Source organism: Drosophila hydei, unplaced genomic scaffold, assembly GCF_003285905.1.
Source record: "Drosophila hydei strain 15085-1641.00,03,60 unplaced genomic scaffold, DhydRS2 tig00000232-arrow-arrow-pilon, whole genome shotgun sequence".
NCBI classification, from domain to species: domain Eukaryota; kingdom Metazoa; phylum Arthropoda; class Insecta; order Diptera; family Drosophilidae; genus Drosophila; species Drosophila hydei.
Genome location: NW_022045690.1, coordinates 596,936 through 615,449, shown reverse-complemented (window position 1 = coordinate 615,449; position 18,514 = coordinate 596,936). Strand labels below are relative to the sequence as shown.

At 38.2% G+C, this 18,514-nt stretch overlaps 2 protein-coding genes across 5 annotated transcripts in view; one reads left to right on the top strand and one right to left on the bottom strand.

Annotated features, from left to right (window-relative positions):
* Nucleotides 1–1,091: 1,091 nt before the first annotated feature.
* LOC111597524 (protein ovarian tumor locus) lies at nucleotides 1,092–5,599 on the bottom strand. Its single transcript, XM_023312302.2, has 9 exons — nucleotides 5,279–5,599; nucleotides 4,375–4,629; nucleotides 4,217–4,314; nucleotides 4,001–4,155; nucleotides 3,527–3,937; nucleotides 3,326–3,462; nucleotides 3,117–3,248; nucleotides 1,587–3,011; nucleotides 1,092–1,527 (listed from the first exon to the last, which is right to left on the bottom strand). The coding sequence occupies exons 2-9, from the start codon at nucleotides 4,594–4,596 to the stop codon at nucleotides 1,393–1,395; spliced, it is 2,715 nt and encodes a 904-aa protein (XP_023168070.2). The 5' UTR covers nucleotides 4,597–4,629; nucleotides 5,279–5,599; the 3' UTR covers nucleotides 1,092–1,392.
* Nucleotides 5,600–5,967: 368 nt separating this feature from the next.
* LOC111597532 (solute carrier family 41 member 2) overlaps nucleotides 5,968–18,514 on the top strand; it is a 31,977-nt gene continuing 19,430 nt past the window's right edge. Inside the window, exons 1-2 of one of the 4 annotated variants that reach the window (XM_023312326.2) lie at nucleotides 5,968–6,088; nucleotides 8,167–8,273. In XM_023312326.2, the coding sequence (XP_023168094.1) occupies nucleotides 6,006–6,088; nucleotides 8,167–8,273 (190 nt within the window). In that variant the 5' untranslated portion in view covers nucleotides 5,968–6,005. Of the gene's footprint in view, nucleotides 6,157–7,519; nucleotides 7,781–8,166; nucleotides 8,274–9,348; nucleotides 10,147–18,514 lie in introns of those variants that run through there. The other 3 variants (XM_023312342.2, XM_023312350.2, XM_023312333.2) reach the window with 3 other exon arrangements.

Here is an 18,514-nt window from a genome sequence, read left to right as displayed (position 1 = left end):
ATAATCGAATTCCAGTTTAAGGTTTGGAATCTAGGTCGCCTGTGTCGGTGCCGATGCTGCCGCCCATTTGTTGAACTGAGAGATCAGCATAAAAATGCGACACTTTTGCGAAACGTTTTCAGTTTGTAAGCATAAATAGTCGAGCACAAAAATAAAACAGCCGAGCGCATCCAAAAAATCTAAAAAAAAAGAGACAAACAAAAAAATATAATTAAATAAAAATAAAAACTGTTACAAGTTCAGCGCGTGCTAAAGATAAAACAGAAACATAAAAACCTAAGCTGAAGATGCGATTCTTCTCGTTGCATCTGCATCTACTACTGCTGCTGCTACTGCTCCTTGGCCAGGGTTATGCTCGGAATATTGTGAGTCTGACAGAGAACCAAGTCCCAAAGATTCCATATCTCTTAAAATCTCAAAATTTATTTATGCAACTTAGCCCGTTCGTTTGCGGGAGCAGCGCCTGGGCGCAGGTCGAGCGTTCTCAAGCTTTATCCAACTGATCGTCAATGTCATGGGCAACATACATTAAACAATAATCATAATTTTATCTAATTAGAATTTAAATTATAACTACTAGGTGACAATTTTTTTTGATTTATTTATTGTACTTGATCTGGCAAAGTTTCTTACGAATTATTATGACTTATTTAAACGCTCTAATATTTTCTTTGGGCCATCTCAAAATACACAAAATGTTGCAGCTGAGCTTCCGAAATACCACGTACAAACGAGCCGTTGGCCAAATGTCTTTCAATCAGTCGCATTTCCGTACAGTTTTCGACTTTTTCGTTCGGTTTTGTGTTTGTGTCTTGAGCGTTTTTATTGGTTTATTATAAGGTTACATTTTTTCGTATATATATATATATATTTTGTTGTTTTTTGTTATAAATTGTTAGTTTGTTTGCTTGAGGAGTTTTATACATTATTTCTTTGTTAAAAAAAATATGCAGAAACAAGCAGATTTTAAAGTTTAGTTATATAGTCTACTTTAGCGAATAAGTTTTAATAAAATGTATAAATAAATTGTTTGTAAATGTGTTTCTTGATGTTTGCTTCGAAATTTGTAGGTTGTGGGCTAATAAAATCGCATAAAATTGCATAAATTACATATTTAAAATTATTGTTGCGATCATTTTACGGATTTACTATAACTGATTAGATTATGTGTTGTGAATTTGTTCAAAATGTTCTTTAAAAAAATTAAATTTAAAACAAATTTAAAACGGCATATAGTTATTTGTTGTTTTTTTTTCTTTGCGAAGCGATTCTAAAAAGTCGTTGATGTTGTGCAAATCTAAAGTTAAACTGTTTGTTGTACACAAAATGTGAATATAAGATGTTATATGTAGTATAAGTATATGGAGAATAAAGTGATATGGAGTCGATGCTCTAATGACGTGGTGGTCCGTAGACAACTGGCGGAGATTGCTGTGCATTAACTCCGCTTGCTTCCATGGTATAGTTGTTGATCCTCTCGTACGGCATAGCCACCGGAGGCGGCGCCATACCCCAAGTAAATGGACTCTGCACAGAGATAAATATTGTTCAATACAATTCGTTGTTCGTATTCTAGGATAGTTTACCTGTCCACCCTTGTGTGGGGCAAAAAAAATTGGTGGTGGCAACGGTGGCGGCGGCAGTGCTTGCTGGCCTGGCGGAGCATGCAGTGTGGGATAAAAGTTAAACTGATTGCCATTGGTGTTGGGCGACGGCGTCGGCGTTGGCAACAGCATGGCATGCGATAGATGGGGATCTTTGTTCAAATCAGACAGTTGTTCCGGCCGCTTGGAGCGCATTTTGTTAAAGGCGCCACGTTTAGTACGAGCGCGATTTTTGTCTGCGTTTGCCTCCGTACCGAAGGCACTTGGAGAGTTGACAGCAGTTGCTGCTATAGGCGAAGGCGGCGGGGTGGAGTTCGCTACCAGAGCAACTGAGTCGTCGTTGTTTTCCTTTTGTGGTTGGTCCGTGTTGTTGTGGTTTTGATTGACATTCGTGCTGCTGTGCATTCTCATCTGCTCTTCGGGCGGCACCATGTGAGACCAGCGCATATGCATATCGACACCCATGTTGTAGAAATAGCGCAAGGTGCCCAAATCTGCGGGCAAATCCTCACCATTTGCATGCATCGAGCGTCGGGGCTCTAACTGGTCTTCGCTGCTGCTACGCATTGCAATTTTGCTAGTTGTTGTTGCTGTGGTGCTCATGTTGCAGCTGTTGCTACTGCTGTTGCATGTGCCGAGCGGCGGCAGCATCACCGAAGCTGCCGGCGGTGGCAGCGGTGGTGGTTGTGGGGCAAACATATATGGTGTTGCTCCAAATGGCGGCGGCGGTGGCTGCAGCGATATGGGCGGCGGTGGTGCATAGCCACCAAAATGCATAAACATACAGCCATCCGCAGGCAATGGAGGTCCTGGATAGATTCCAGCCTGAAATTCGTCTGGCATAGGCTGTGATGAGCCTCGCCATTGCTGTGGCAATTGCCCAGCGCGCCCAGCCATTGGCATATAGTTGACAAACTGGGCCGTCGGCACTTTTGCCGGGTGCGGGGTCATTGGCGGCACCGTCGTTGCTCCAATAACAGGAGCCGCTGCTTGTTGTTTTTGCTGCGGCTGCTGAAGTGGCGAAGGCTTGTCGCGTGGCTGGAAACGCTGCTCTCGCGGTTGCTGTTCTTGCTCTAATTCGATCGCTTCATTATGTTCGACTTGTTGCTGCGTTTGCCGTTGTTGCGGCTGCGGCGGCGGCTGCTGCTGCTGCTGTTGCTGTTGCAACGTTCCATGCTCATTGAACACCGGCGGACAGTCGTGCCAAGCATCTAGCTGCAGATACTGCACACTGCTGGCCTCAAAGTAATTGGTTACATCGTACAGCTTGGTCTTTTTCCACCTGGGCTTGGCCTTCTGGGTTAGTTTGGCCAAGTGCATGCGCTGCATTTGACGCTGATAGCGAAACGGCACCGCCCACGGCCGAAACTCGTCCGGTGGTACCGGATGCAATGCCTCGTAGGGTACCTGTTACATGAGCATAAGAAAAAAGACAAGGAAAATGATAACAATTAAAGCTGTTAACTTGTATACTAATGAAGGTACAGAGATTATGTGGGCGGGGCGGCGTACCAAAAATTTCTTTCCAAACTGCTCAACATAGACAACCGAGTAGGATTTGTCTGCTGCTATCTTTTGAATGTGGCATGTGTATAGCTGTCTTTCGGCATCGGTCAGCAACTCTACGCGGCACTTGGCGCCCACCTGGAAATGATTGTCAGCAGTCAGGATTCTGTGCATTAAATGGGGAATGGATACATGACATATGGCGGCTATACTACCTTGAAATTGTAATCATTAGCATATACATTGTAGCGCTTGGCCTCCTTGCGTAGATCGTTCCAGCTATCAAACTCAATATTCCGATACATGTAAGGATCCAGAGACTTAGCCACCTTATAGGGAAATGGGGTGATGCCTGTGCATAGATAAATTTCATATCATTTTACAACCAACATATTTTCAATTTGCAAACTGTTTACCATCATCGAGCAGTTGACGCACACAAGAATTCATGGGATTAGGACACATGTGCAGCATCTCTGCACTCTCACTGGCCACTAAAGTGTTTAGTGGCAAATCCAGGCTCAGCTTAAGGTCGCGCCTAGAACTAGGCTCCGGCCCGGATGACACAGATACCTTTTTCAACTGCTTGCGATTGTTGTGGAAATTACACAGCTTATAGTTCTCTAGTATACATTTTGTATTCTCAGGCAAATCTAGCGAAAAGAAGCGTCCATCGCTACAAACAATACGCACAAAGTAGCCCCTCGGATCGAGCTCAACCTCGTAGTTGCCCCAATCGAATGTTTGCGGATGCAGCATTGACTCGACCGCAAAATTCACATCAGGCAGTTTAAACAGCATCTTGTAAAGAAGCTTAAAGCTTATTGCTAAAATATATATTCAAATTCAGTCAGTAAATGGGTTTTCTTTTGAACCTGGCTTTAACTAACATTGGCTTATCGCTGCTGTTTCAATATAGTCCAATTGGTAGACAGAATCAAAATGAAATTCATTCGTGTAGAACACACGAAAGTTATCCAGGTAGCTTTCGTTATAGGTGACAGATGTGCCCAGATTGAATGGCTCAAACAAGATGACATTGCGGCTAAAATCAATTGAATCAATTCGCTAATCAATCATCTTTGGTTCACAGTCGGCTAACTCACCGATACATGCAGCACAGAGCACGCAGCTCCAGCATAGTACCGTATGTCTTAGGCTTGGCCATGTCCAGCATATAACTATCGAAATCGCCACGTACATGCTAACGAAAATGATCATATATAGTTGAGTATATCTAGTATACATATACTTTGAAAGTTACCTGTTCGAAAATGCGACGTTTTCGCGTCATAAATCTCACACACTCCAAACGCACCTCGTAGTGGAGCATTTGGGTGTCGTACATCTGCTCGGCTATAACACGGAACAGGCAAGATGCGTCCCTGGCCGTGTGCTTACGATACATGCAGCGGCTTTCCAGGAATTGGTCGTACGGATCTGGTGCCTGCCGGCTACCGGAGGTGATTGGACGCCTCAACATCATGGTAATGTGCCGTCGAGCAACCTTTAATAAGTGCTACAGAGCCGTTTAAAAGTTATTTCTTTGAATTATATTAAGCTCACTAGTAAAAACGACTGTCCTAAGGAAGTAACTAAAAATTAATTCTACAGTAGAAAACAAAATCAAGTAGTCTTATTTATGAAATGAATATACTAAAGAAAATTAAATTAATTATATAATTCATTTCTTAAAAACTAATAGTTGGTATTCGACCATCGTCTGTGGTGGCGTAAATATTCACGCTCCCATCTCTGGTGGCCGTTCTTATTTATTTTCTTATTCCTGTCACTTTATAGTTTTTTTCTCAAATTGGTGAAGAGGCGGCCATTTTTAAATTTGTTGGTCGTTCACTTTGGGCGCCTATTTATTGTTTCTTCTCGATTCGCAGCCGTGTCAGCGCGGCTAGTGCAACGAACGCTCAGACAGAAAACACCGTTACTTTTTGACGTTCGCGTTCATCGCCTTTTCTTGTGTACACATGCATATATATATATATATATTTGCCTGTGGCAGTTTTTAATGCGAAAGCAGAAAATCTCAAAATTTGTATATATGTATGTATGTAATGTACATGTATCTTCAAATTTACTTATATTTTTATGAAAACAATAAATCATTCAGCATGAGGGCTATACAAATGACAATTAGAAAAAAGCTTACTTACCCAGAAACGTAGAAGTAAATTGGTTTTTAATTCGAAAACGTTTGAAAAAACACAAAATTTCCAATTGTTCAGTAGCCAGCAAAATCAAATGCGGCGGGGACCTGGGGCAACACACACGTACAGTATAGATGGAGCAAAATATATGTACATGTGTACACAGATATTTAAAAAACGAAGAAAATATTAAAAAACAAGACAAACGAGTGCTTTTCTTTGCTGTTATCCCTTGCCCGGCATTTAATACACTGTGCACTAATTGCGAACTAAAACAATTCTAGTCTTCTTTTTGAATCAAGACTACACTCTGCGCATTGCTGGCTGCTATGATGATCAAGTGAGTATCGATTTGATAAAGATATCTTATCGATAAATTACAGTGACAAGGATGCCAGAATCTTTAAGGAATCTTCGTAGAGGCGATGTTTGTTAAGAAATAGTGACGGATGATCGAAATAGAGCGAACTACAAACTTCTTACCGGTTTTTTTTATAAATCCTTCATTATGGTTTTTAGTTGGGTTTATAGTTTGAGCAGAAACTTTGCTATTGATTTGTTATTTTTTTTTTTCAAATAACACACATTTCAATATCCTCATTAATCGTAGGTTGTGTAGCAATTTGAATATTATCATCGATATGTTTACCTATCGATAGGCTGTCGTGCTTTATGTATCGCCACTGAAAGCGCCTTTTTGATTTTGCATATTGTTCTTGTTGTTGTCCCTTGTATGCAGAATGGGGTGGAAAGTGTCACCGACGTCGCTGCCGTCTACGCTTTTCATCGTTGTTGTTGGTGCTTCAGTTTGAAATTGTAAGTCAATGAAGCGAGTAAACTTCGAGTTCGCGCTGTTACCGCGACTAAAGTTGTCTGGAAGAGATGTGAGTGCTCTTTTCAAATTGTTAAATGTTGTTATTTTTGTTGATTTCTTTATCTAGTAAGTGTACTTTTTGTTTGGTGTTCAAGTGTCTCTCTATCTCTCAATGTCTCACTGTGTTGCCATTTCTCCATGCACACATTAAACGGCAATACTTTTGTTTCTTTGTTTTTTTGTGTAGACAAGTTCGAAAAACCTAACATAACCAACAAAAACAACCAAAACAACAACAGTCAATTGCAAGAAATCATCCTATAATTCTGTCATTACTACACGTGCCACTGCTACCAATAATAATTGTTTACATGTATTAAACTACCCGGGTGCGTCCAAATCTCGTGAGCAGATGGTTGCATTTCACTTGATTATGAAATTCTGGAGAAAAAAGCGGTGCGCTGCCCCCACAACTTCATCGCGTTGTCAGCTGCAGTGTGCAGCTATTTTCCCACGTTCCTTTTCACCTTGCATTCGCCTCCTGTTGGTAAAAATCAATATAAAACAACGCAAATACATCAGACAGGGGCTTCTGCAACTTACACGTGTTGTGCCACAGTGTGTGTTTGACATTTGTCAAATAAATGAACAGTTAACCAAATGAGGCAGACAGACAGCGAATCCTCAGCCCCATTTTGGAGTTTACTTTGTTTAAACGGTGTCGACGGCGGCAGCTTTATAGATGGTGCACGTGTATGTGTACGCGCCATGTGCTCACACATGCATGAACAATCTGAGCGGCATTCGTTGTGCTTTATTTTTGCAATGAATGAAATTGGAATTCGCTTGCTCTCTTTCTCTCTCATGCTCTCTCTCTGGTGAGCAATGTTCCTTTTTATTGTTTCTGTTTTCTTTATTTTTCTTTTGTCTTGCTAACATTTGTATGTATTAAAGTACACTGTGTAAGTGCCTATCGTCAATTGGGTCAAGTTCAGAAAAATTTCATCAGTGTTTGTATATATACATGTGTTATCAAAGTGGTTATCATAAGGTGTTAAGGTCATCTGACTGTGTCAATGCCATGGACTTATTCTAGCGATTTCGCCAGTTACCAAAGCCTTACGTCCGCACACACACTCCCACGCGCATATGATGCAGATAGCTTAAGACTCTCTTACTCTTTCTCTTATCCCTCTATTTCTTTGCCATTCATTCTTGGTTGGCGCGACTGCAAAATCTCGGCAAAAGTTAATTGATTAAACAAAATCATATTTGCCCTTATCAACAAATGCCCATGCTTGTCCTGCACTCGTGCATATAAATATATAGTATAGGTACATATATGTGTATATATCTATCTTATCTGTCTGTTAGCGCTATGATAAGTTAATTTTAGCAATACGTCCTATATACACCTCTCGCCTTGTCATTCAGGCGGGAATTAAAATTCGTTGGGGTCGCTGGTACTGGTTCTGGTTCTGGTTCTGCTTCTGGTTTTGGTTTGGTGGTTTCATGCTTTCGCTCTTTTCCTCGCTCTTAAGATAAATTTCCGTTCAATTTTGCATTTGTTATTGTCTCTTATGAGTTTGTTGGTGCTGCTGCTGTGTTCTTAGCTCTTTGCCGATCGACATGAGAATTTGTCTTTAGTTTTCAGTTAGCGTTCAACATTGAAACTTGTCGCGTCAGCAGGAAAGGTAAAGTTTGTTCAATATGAATGAAAATACCTAAATATATATTAGAGCTACAACAGTTGGCGTCGCTGCCGCTGTCGCCGTTGGGTTAACCGGTTTAAATGTATTTTTGGCAATTGTCATGCACAATTTGTTTAGCTAACAGTGCGCGGCGAAAATATTAGGCCTTGTTGCTTGTGTGCAAATACTCTTACGCTTTTACCGATTCATGTTCGAGCAATTGTGCAAGTGTGCGTAATCTTTGTAGCCTTTACACTATGACTACGAAATAGGCTTTGTCTTAGTTTTGTTTTGGAATTACAATACACATACATACATTTCTTTATTTTCTTTTGGTTCTCTTTCTATCACATATTATCTTTGCAAAATTTACGCCCACTTGTTGTCAGTTGGCATCGTCCACAACGTACACCCGAGGGCAAAATGAAGTCGATTAACAGCAATATGAACAGTGGCGGCGAGAATAGTGCGTCCAGAATGCGTCGCAGGCCCATACGTAAGCTATTTATATCACCGTTATATTATTTTGCTATCCTTTTTATTTATAGACATGTATTTAGCTTATAGTTTTTAATTACATTTGCCACAAGTACTAAATATACAAATAATTGCATTTCATTTAGTTGTAATTTAATTTACTCTGCTTCGCCATTTATTTGTTTTATTTTTAATGCATGCTATTTAAAACATTTTACACTCATTTACACATTTATAATTGTTTAATTTGTTATTTTTACTTATCTATAATGCTGGTAATTGTATTTATTTATTTATTTTTTTTTCGAATGGTTTACCGTTTGGCCTAGTAACATTTGTTATTATTATCATCGTTGTTATTATTGTTGGCGGCCCCCTCCAATCATTGCCATTGTCGGCTATTGGCTTGGCTGTCGCTGCCGCCGTCGCTGTCGGCGCACCGGCGCATAACGGTCACTAGCACAGCTGTTCAAGTGGTTGGCGACTCGGAAAGAGAGTGGGTGAGAAAGAGAGAGAGAGGAGTTTGCCTCAAGTGCTCTTCTGTCACCTGCGTCATTGTATTGTGTTTACAATTTTCTAGCTGATTTAAGTGCACAGCCAAGCAGCGCGGACACCGTTTGATTCATTTTGACTCCAGCTCTCTCAAGGGCTTGCACGCGCGCGCGTGTTTCTCGCATGGAAACATTATGAAAGACAAAAAATCACGCAAAAAATTGAGAAAAATACGACCCGCTCATTAATTGCTTAACCATTTGTTTTGCCTTCTTCTTCTTTGTATTATCACATTCTCACTTCTAGTGACGTCAAATAAGTGACAGGTGTATCAATATTTACCACACCGGATCTATTCACAGTGCGACGCGTTAATTGAGCTTGAAATATGATTATATGACACCTGTAATGCGAATATGTTGGTTTAAACTTACACAAAGGCTAAACATTTTATTTATTATTACATAATTATACTAATTAAGAAATCTTAAGGGCTTGCGCATAGAAATCTGTAATAATTATGCAAAACATTTATTTATTTAACATTTATCCCTGTGCGCAGCCAGAGTGAAACATTATGGAATTGGAACAAGCGAATTCGGTTCTAACATGCTGATGTGCTTGCTCCCATTAACAGCTATTCTCGGCTATTGCCTTTCACCTTCTGTTAAGTCAAACGGCTGTGTCGCTTGACTGAATGTTAAGCCTCTTGGATGCTCCAAAGTTGACATTTTGACAGAGCAATTTGACTTGTGACGCTCAGCTGTTGACAGTTGTTAGCCGGTTTGCATAAATATTTGTGATAACATGTGAAATGTATGCGAAAATATTGTGAGGCGTAGATTGTGTGTGCGTGTGTCTATGTGTGTGTGAGAGTGCTTTTACTTGTGTGTGTGTTTGTTTGTTTGTATGTATGCATTCATTTAAGAAGCAGATTAAACAGTAGCTGTCCAACAGTAACATTTTTTTTTTATTGCTGAGGCGGCAGCAACAGCCAGAGCCAGAGCCACAGCCACAGCAGCCGCAGTCGACAGCAAATTAGCGCAGATAGCGCCACATGGACAGCGTTAGCGGATGAATAAACTTTGTGGATGATTGTTGGCTGCTCCGTTTGCTGTTTGCCGTTTCGACTGAAATGTCGTAATAATATTCAAGTCGTGGCTGTTATTTCGAAACAAGTCGAAACTCGTAGTTTCCCAACCTTCCGCCCGCACCGCTATCCCAAATGGAGAAGCTGCGGCAGTGCGAGGCGCTGTTGCTGGGCGGCCGGGGTCGCGGTCGTGGTCACAGTCGCAGTCGCAGTCGCAGTCGCAATCGTGGGCGCGACACAAAATGCGGCTATGCCCCGCTGCTGAATAGCGATGATGATAATGCCAGCAGCTCTGATGAGCGGAATGCAGGTATGTTCCAAAACATTCCAACAGCTTGCAGCATCCAGTCGAGAGAATCGCATTCCAGCTCTTAGTGAATGTGATCGAGAGCAAGTTCTCAATAAGAATTGTTTTTTTTTTTCAAGGAAAAGTTTTGCTAGAATGATAATTGAAGGCTTGCTTCATAAACGTAGTTAGTCTTAGCGTATGCTTACTCTTGTTTTTTACTGTAAAAGGTAAAAACACCTGTATTGCTGATAACGCTGATATCTGCCAGCATCTAAGATAAGTCCATGCTAAGCGGAAGCACCTTCAAGCTGTCCAAACTAGATATAGATATGTACATAGATCTATCTGTGTAGGTATATGAAGACATGTGTTTTCACATATATAACTGTAGTTTTTGTTATTATTATCATTACTATTGTTATTATAGAAAATTTGATACAAACATTTATAAAAAATACTACGACTACTACATAGATCTATTAGCCCGGTATTCATATCATCATATTTTATAATCTATATAGTATTTCATTTCATTTTGAAAACAATCTTAGGCAGGCTGTACTGTATTATATATCAACTAACCCTATGCTATATGATAAGGGGTTTGCGGTTACTTAAACCCGTTTCTTTGACCTTTCAGCATATCTAGAATTGATCAAATGCAGGCGAATGAGGATGGCGAATATGACTAATCCAGTTTTTTGCCTGATTATAAGATTTCAAATATATAAATTTCATTTGCTCTTCTGCTAAATATGCGAGAGCATACTTTTGGGCATATCAAAATTGGGCAGTCGAAAATTTTGACGGAGTTACTCCATTAAACGACAAAAATATTTAAATACTTTAACTATATGCTACAGAAGCTTAAAATGTAAATCAAATAGAATTTATAGGGTATGTGAGCTTCGTCTATCATCTAATTTCTATTCACGGGGTATATAAACTATGCGTGTGCATTGATACTTCGCAATTTAAAAAGAAATTTATGCAGATTTTAAATATGTTTCAAATTTTAATGTCGAGTTCAGATATGTTCAAAATTTAATTGGATGGGTATATGCAATAAGCTAGGGTATGTGAGCCTTGACTAGCATCTTCTGAATGGGATTACCCTATACACAGTGGATACATATGCTATGTAATATGATTTGGCCATAGATATATGATATTAATAGCAAAGTTATGGCATGCAGGTGTTCGGTTTGCATGGAATATGTCAAGCTCTCCTACTACTCTAGGCATTCGTATAAGATCTAAAGAGAAAAGATTTATCTTTGAATATAATGAAAATTTCCTTTCAATTTTTTAAGCCAGGAGTATTTAAGCTTCGGCTACTGCTTAACTTGTTAATTTAAGGTATAATAAATAGAGATATTTGAGCTCTCGTTGTGAACACTTTTAAATCATTTAAGCAAGGGTATTAGAGCCTCGGCTTGCATCTAATAGTTGATTTCTGGCCGTTTTATGGGGCACCTATTATCAACGTAAATATATTATTATTATTTTAATGATCTAATTTATGGTTAATTTTCATTGTTTTGCTGCACGGCGCCAACTGTTCGTATAATTTGGCTGTGCTCAACTGCGCACTCTTCGCGTTTTATTTTTTCTAAACGGGCAGACCGTTAGCCGCCCAACCGAATTTACGCCGGAATTATGAGTTATCAGGTGACGGCACCAACAACAACAACCACAACGACGAAGGCGAGTCATCGACTGCGGCAGCAATTCGCCGCGCTAGAAATTGTTTAAAAAAATAAATAACAAAAAAAAACAAATAAAATTTTCCTTGAAACTCATTTCATTGGCAAAATGTCGTCCCACCCGTCCAAAGCCTACGCCTCTGATAACTGCCCTAAACCCAACTAAACTTCCTCGGAAGAACACGTTCGAGGCGCAATACGCTTTTGTCTTACAATTTAAAAAGACTTTATCTATATACGATATATATGATATGGACACATAGTCTATATATCTTAATATCTTTAGTACGAAGACATTTTGCTTGTTAATTAATCATCAAATTGTTGTTCGTTTGAAATTTGAATTGGATTATAGCGCTGTAAAGATTGGCCGAGCAGAACGTCTTAGATCTTTTTAGGGTTCATTTAGTAACTTTCATATATACTAGATAAATATATTATTATTATTATTATATATATAATTATTATTATATTATTATATATTTTATATATAATACATATATATAATTTTTATTAGTTCTATCTTCTATCTTCACTTCTTAAAGTCAGAAGTCTTAATTTACTTGAGACCATCCTCTAAGTCTTTAAAATTTTGATTATTTGATATCTGAGAAGTAGACCAACTTTGGCTAATTGAAACCTATTTTTTATAGGCTTCAAAATAAGGAAACTTGGCTCAAATCCAGCCAATTTTTCACTAAAGTGAACCAACATTTCAAATAGGTTTTATCTTAGACAAAGTTCTCACAAATTTTGGGTTTATTTAATAACCAATGAAGGCGAATTCCTGGTTCGAACCGATTCGATTCGCTGTGCATAACTGTTACTGGAGCAATAATTAGTGTCTATAGGAAGTCTTATATGGAAGTTGAGCATTACCTATTAATAGAGCCGTAGTTAGCGCCAATTTTAATTATCATTGCGTATGGGCGACAACTCGCCCTAGCTGAAGGCTCAGGGGCAAGGTCGCCGTTACGTGTTAGCTATCAATTCATTGTATCCAAAGCAAGTATTACCAAATACTCGTATGCCATATGATACATATATAGCTCTATATCTATATCTATATATATACATGCTTCGGAACTGAGGAGTTCATGCCTTGCATACTAATCAAGCCAAATGACGCGTGTCGATAGCTTTTATAATATGCGAGTACGCAGAGCTGAATGTAATATGATTATTAACTGGCTTATACGAGCCGACAGTGAAAAGTGATGAACGTACAGTTACCCTATGTTGAATATATCAAAAAACAATAGATATGTAGCTCAGTTATCCTGTTAGTCATATTTGTAAAGGCAAATATGGAACGGCTTATGAATATTAAAATTTGATAGAAGATTAGATACCGTGTACTAAATATTTAGCTATAAAAATGGGAATAGCAGAGCTTTCTATCTATCAGACTTTGCATCACACTTGGCTTACATGATTTCTATATAAAGATGATGGACGCTTAGATACCCTATACTAATAAAAATATACCTGTAATTATATATATCTATGAATAGCAGAGTTATATCATTTACTATGTTCGTGAATATTTCATGGCTCATAAGGAGTAAAATTAAAATGTGATTAACGCATAGATACCCTATACTAAAAATATAGATATATCAGAGCTATTTTATTTATCATGAATAGACCCATTAAAATATATGTATATATATATATATATATGTATATATCGAATATATAAAGTTGGTCATTAACTGATAGAAAAGAATTAAAAGTATAAAACTGATAGACGCATGGATACCCTATATACGCACATATACTACATAATACAGACCTTAAAATACTCTCATAACTGAACCATCCTACACACATCACTCACATACGCAAAGTATATCTGCCTTTACCCAATTGTCTTGCTATAGGGAATTACCGAAAACCCTATTGACGTGATAAGAATCACGTTCAATTTTTCAGAAGCTTGGGCTGAGAAGTAGCATATGGGGCTCTCCAAATGGGATCTCGACAATGAATTGCTTTGATAAATATTTTTTCTTTTGGCCTAAACGTCCGATAAGGCTATTTCTTTATTTTTTAAATCATTTACTTTTATATAATTATTTAAACTTTTTTTTTGCTGTAAATGTGCACTTCAAGGCTTTGGCCGTGTACTGTAGGTGTACACATAAGTGGGCTCATATCTTTCATCTACTTCACATCAAGATCGCACTTTTCACAAAATACCGGTCGAAACGAGTTCGAGATACCCTTTAATTGATTTATATACGTTAATATGTATGAATTTCTGAAACGCAATCAAATTGAAAAGTTCTTCAATTCTCTATTAACATATATAAATATATATATATATGTGCGATTTGTTATAGATAGCATAGTATATTTAAGTTGGGAATAAAATTTGATTTGCGCACTTGAGTCGCGAGCAGATTGAGGGCTTTTGGTACTCGTAATCTATGCACGTAATACATTTATCTGCTGTAGTATCTCAAGTGAGTTCGGCACACTGATTGGAAAGCGCAAAAAACACAAATACCAGGCAAGTATAGAGTTAACTGACTTTGGATCTGGTTTCATTTTGCGTCAGCATCGCCCGCAACGCCCGCACTTCACATTTTCAATTCACAATCGATTCGATTCGATTCGATTTGATTCAACTTAATTAATGTCTGCTGACAATAGCGTGTTTTGGCACAAAGGCACTAACAGTACAAGACGTTCTGGCCAAGTAGCCTCCGCTGCTGATAGCCATTATCGCAAATCTATTTTCGTTTATACACATCTGCCACGTTCGCTCCAGCCCCTGAGTAATCTTGTTGACAACTCTGGACGATTCTAAGAAAATGCCACTCCCAGTTCGAGCAGCGAAAACATCTGTAGCAAGTGCTTCAGTTTCCTAAGGTTCAATATGACTCTTTATAACTATTGCTGAATGCATTCCATATGCTCGTTCATGAAGCCATGAAGACAAGAACTGAACGTGAAGCCTGCGAAGCTAAGAGCTGCTTGTTTAGTTTTCATATATATTCATTTCTACTCTCATCTGATAACTAGTCAAAATTTGTTGAGTTACGATTACTATAGCAAAACTTTGCTTCCATCCACACACCTAAGATATTTGACAGGTGTTATTTCTGTTGATCTACTCTACAGATAAACTCCATAGATATTAATATAAATATTTATGCAGTTGTGTTCATAAAAATAGTAGTGCCGCTCTACACAAAACATAAACCAAGTGAAAAGGTAATTTACCTGTTTGATTACAAAGAAAAAATCCCGTTACTTTCCGGGAGCATTACAAAGCTTTGCTAGCAATTTAAAGTTTAGTAATTTGCACTTTTAGAGCTGCGCTACAAAAAGTCTACAAAAACCGCCCATTGGGGCGCGGCACAATTTAAAATAAGTACATATGAAACAATTTATATATTATCAACTTGAATACCTCAAATCTATAAATCTGCTTTAAGGAAATTTTCTGCTCAAAGGCAAAAGTTAATTACGAAATGCAAATAAGAAGCAGAAAAAACGTTTTAAATTCTCAGCTAGAAGCGTAAATCTTTAGAGAATATATGGAATGATAACAAATTGTAGTTACTTTGTTGCTGCTGGCACATATAGACGAAGTCTTACAGTATATATTTTTCGATTTGTGGGAACTTTCCAACATGAGAAGCAAAGATTTTGCCGTGATACAAACAGAGCTACATAGGTAGACAAATAGTTGGAATTAAAGATATTGAAAGGCGATTAGATTGCCGGAATAGAAAGTGACAGGCGCGACGCTGATTGCCACTTGAGTGTTATTTTTTGTTCTTCTTCTGGAGTGATAGGGCCCATTGAATGGCATTGAAAATTCCTTGGTCGATGCCACACGATTGCCTCGGACCTTCGAGCGTATGAGCCGCTGATATGATGATAATGATGATTTAAACATATTTCAAATAGTCACGGTTCTGTTTTGCGAAATGCAATTAAGCGCATTACATGTGTCTAATTGCCATGGTTTGTGGGCGGCTGGATGGGCTGAGGTGTAGTTTGCTACAGTGCATGTAGCAATTGCACCTGCTAATTTTCGATAGCGTGTGCATAAGACACTCAGAGGCACACCGATACATATATACATTTATCTGGAGGGAGGTGGAGATCGCATCAACAATATTACTTGCTTATAATTTAAGCAACAGTTGCGAGTTCAAGTTCAAGTTTAGGGTATGCCTCTTCCCCCCCGCCCCTCTATCTCAATAAAAATTGATCGCTGATAGACATTGGATCGACGCGGCATCAAAAAGCAATCGGCAATTGCTGGCAGTTGATTGACCATTATCCAACAATTTGATTGAACACCCGCTACGCCCGCCCCCGCTCTCGTCGCCCCCGGCAATAGTCAATTGTCTGTCGATAAGCAAATACGACTAACTACAAGTCGCTCGAGTAAAACACTTTAAAAATTGCCATAGCATTCGCACACGTACCGCGTGTAAGTCCCCGCCCCAGCGAGGCTTCTGTTTCTTATGAGACGCGACCCCGCCCCTGCGGCCCCCGCTCAGCTGGCTGATAAGCGCTAATGTATGTAAGTACACGCAAGTTGCCTTTGTGCATTTCCCAACTGTTTCCGCAATCGCCCAGACCCCAACTCCCTCTAGAGCTATTAAGAAAGTACATAAGTGTCGGGCCGCGTATCCATTATCTGTGCAACGTCTGAAACGAAAAGTTCCCCACTCGGGTTAATTTCGCAATCACAATCACACTCACAAACGTGATATAGTCTCTATCCTTACCAATCAGCCAGTCAGCCAGCCAGTCATGACTCACACGTAACATATCCATTTGCGCATCTTCATTCTGTTCGTCCCCCCGCGTCTATAGCATTCTGGACTTCACTTAAATGTTTTTCCCAAACACAAAACTTTTTCGTATTCTCATCTATTCGGTTCTAGCATCATCGAACTGTCACCAGACATTGATTATTATCAATTGCACACTTAGTATATGCACTTAATATTTAATGAAGGGCATAAAAGTGTGTCCGGCTAGGAAATACCTGAGAAGCCTCAGACAACACTTTGATAGGGGAAGTTATGGGCTGCCTAAGCTCCGAGATATGCGCAAACAACTTATCGTTGATATCGATTTGCGTAAATGTTATCGATAATCTGCAGACAGTTAAAGCTAGATCGTTTTGGCTTTTATTAATAATAAAACCTTTTTGTAATGCGGGGCGTATACGTAATATTTCTAGTAAATCTCTTCAAATTGTTTTAAGTCCACGTCTACATCTAGGTTTATATATATGGGTATTTTAATTATACGAGCAAACAGCACTGGTTACCATAGCCTTCTACGCCCCTAGCCCAGCGCAAACATAGTTTAAGCCAAGTTTCGTACCCGGAACCCTGCGCGAATTGTTCATGTTTTGCTTACTGATTAACGCGGATTCTCTTAATGTTTACATTTTGTGCTTTTTTTATACACGTTAAACACTTTTTAATGACTAAACTTAAATATGTGTTATATATATATATATATATATATATATATATATATATGTATATAGCCTTCCTTATGTATATCTATATATAAGGATGTCTATGGCTTGCACTCAAATTTTCAGCGTCTGTTCGTCTCCTAGACGAAGGCAAATGAATTCAGCTTAAAATATAATTTGAATACTTAAGAGTTCGAAATAGATCGAAGCTATATAACATATATGTATGTATAGTAAATAATATATATATTATGATATTAATAAACTTCGTTTTATAATGATTTGCAGCAATATTTTTGGGTTGTTTATGAATTTTGTTTGTTTTTTTTTTGTTTTTTTGACTTGCCATAATTAGAAACAATTGTTTGATCATTTGTTAGCTGTTGATCTTGTTGATTGCCTTATTATCTTAACATTTATTTATAAATATTTATTTATGGGTCTACCTACGACTTGTTTGGCCACTTCATAATTTAGCTCGAGTGTGTTCCCATTCAATTTGGCACAAACTCTTCAGTCTACATCCTGCAGCAAGCCATTCTTAAGATGTTTTCAAATTGGGGAAAAATATAAAAATAATTGTATAGGTATATATATATATATAGATTTATATGAAGTGCCACGGGGTGTTCGGTGTGCAAACGAGATGGCTAGAGAAATGGGCGATCATCGTCAGCATTTTTATATCAATTATCCGGATGCGGATAAACCTGTTTATTTGTTGGTTTCTCTCTCTCTCTCTCTCTCTTTCTCTTTTCTTTACCTATTTTTCTTTTGGCAACGAACATGATGTCGATTACGCACGTCTCTACATATATATATATATATATATATATATATATATATATATATATATATATATATATATATATATATATATATATATATATATATATATATATATATATATATATATATATATATATATATATATATATATATATATATATATATATATATATCGATGGCATTATGCTCAGTCCAATTGTCGAACGCATAGAGTGTTCCTCAGTCGTAGTGCGTCATTTCGTTATTTTTTTGTAGGTAATTTGCTTGGCTCAGACCCGAAAGCTAAAATGCTTTTCATGTTTTTTATCTCCAGCGAAACTTGCCATTGATCTGCGGACTTACCTATATATATATATAAACCTGGTTTGTTTTGTTTAGGTTTTTATTTTTTCATTTTTGCGCGTGGAATATTTAAGAAAAAAAATTTATT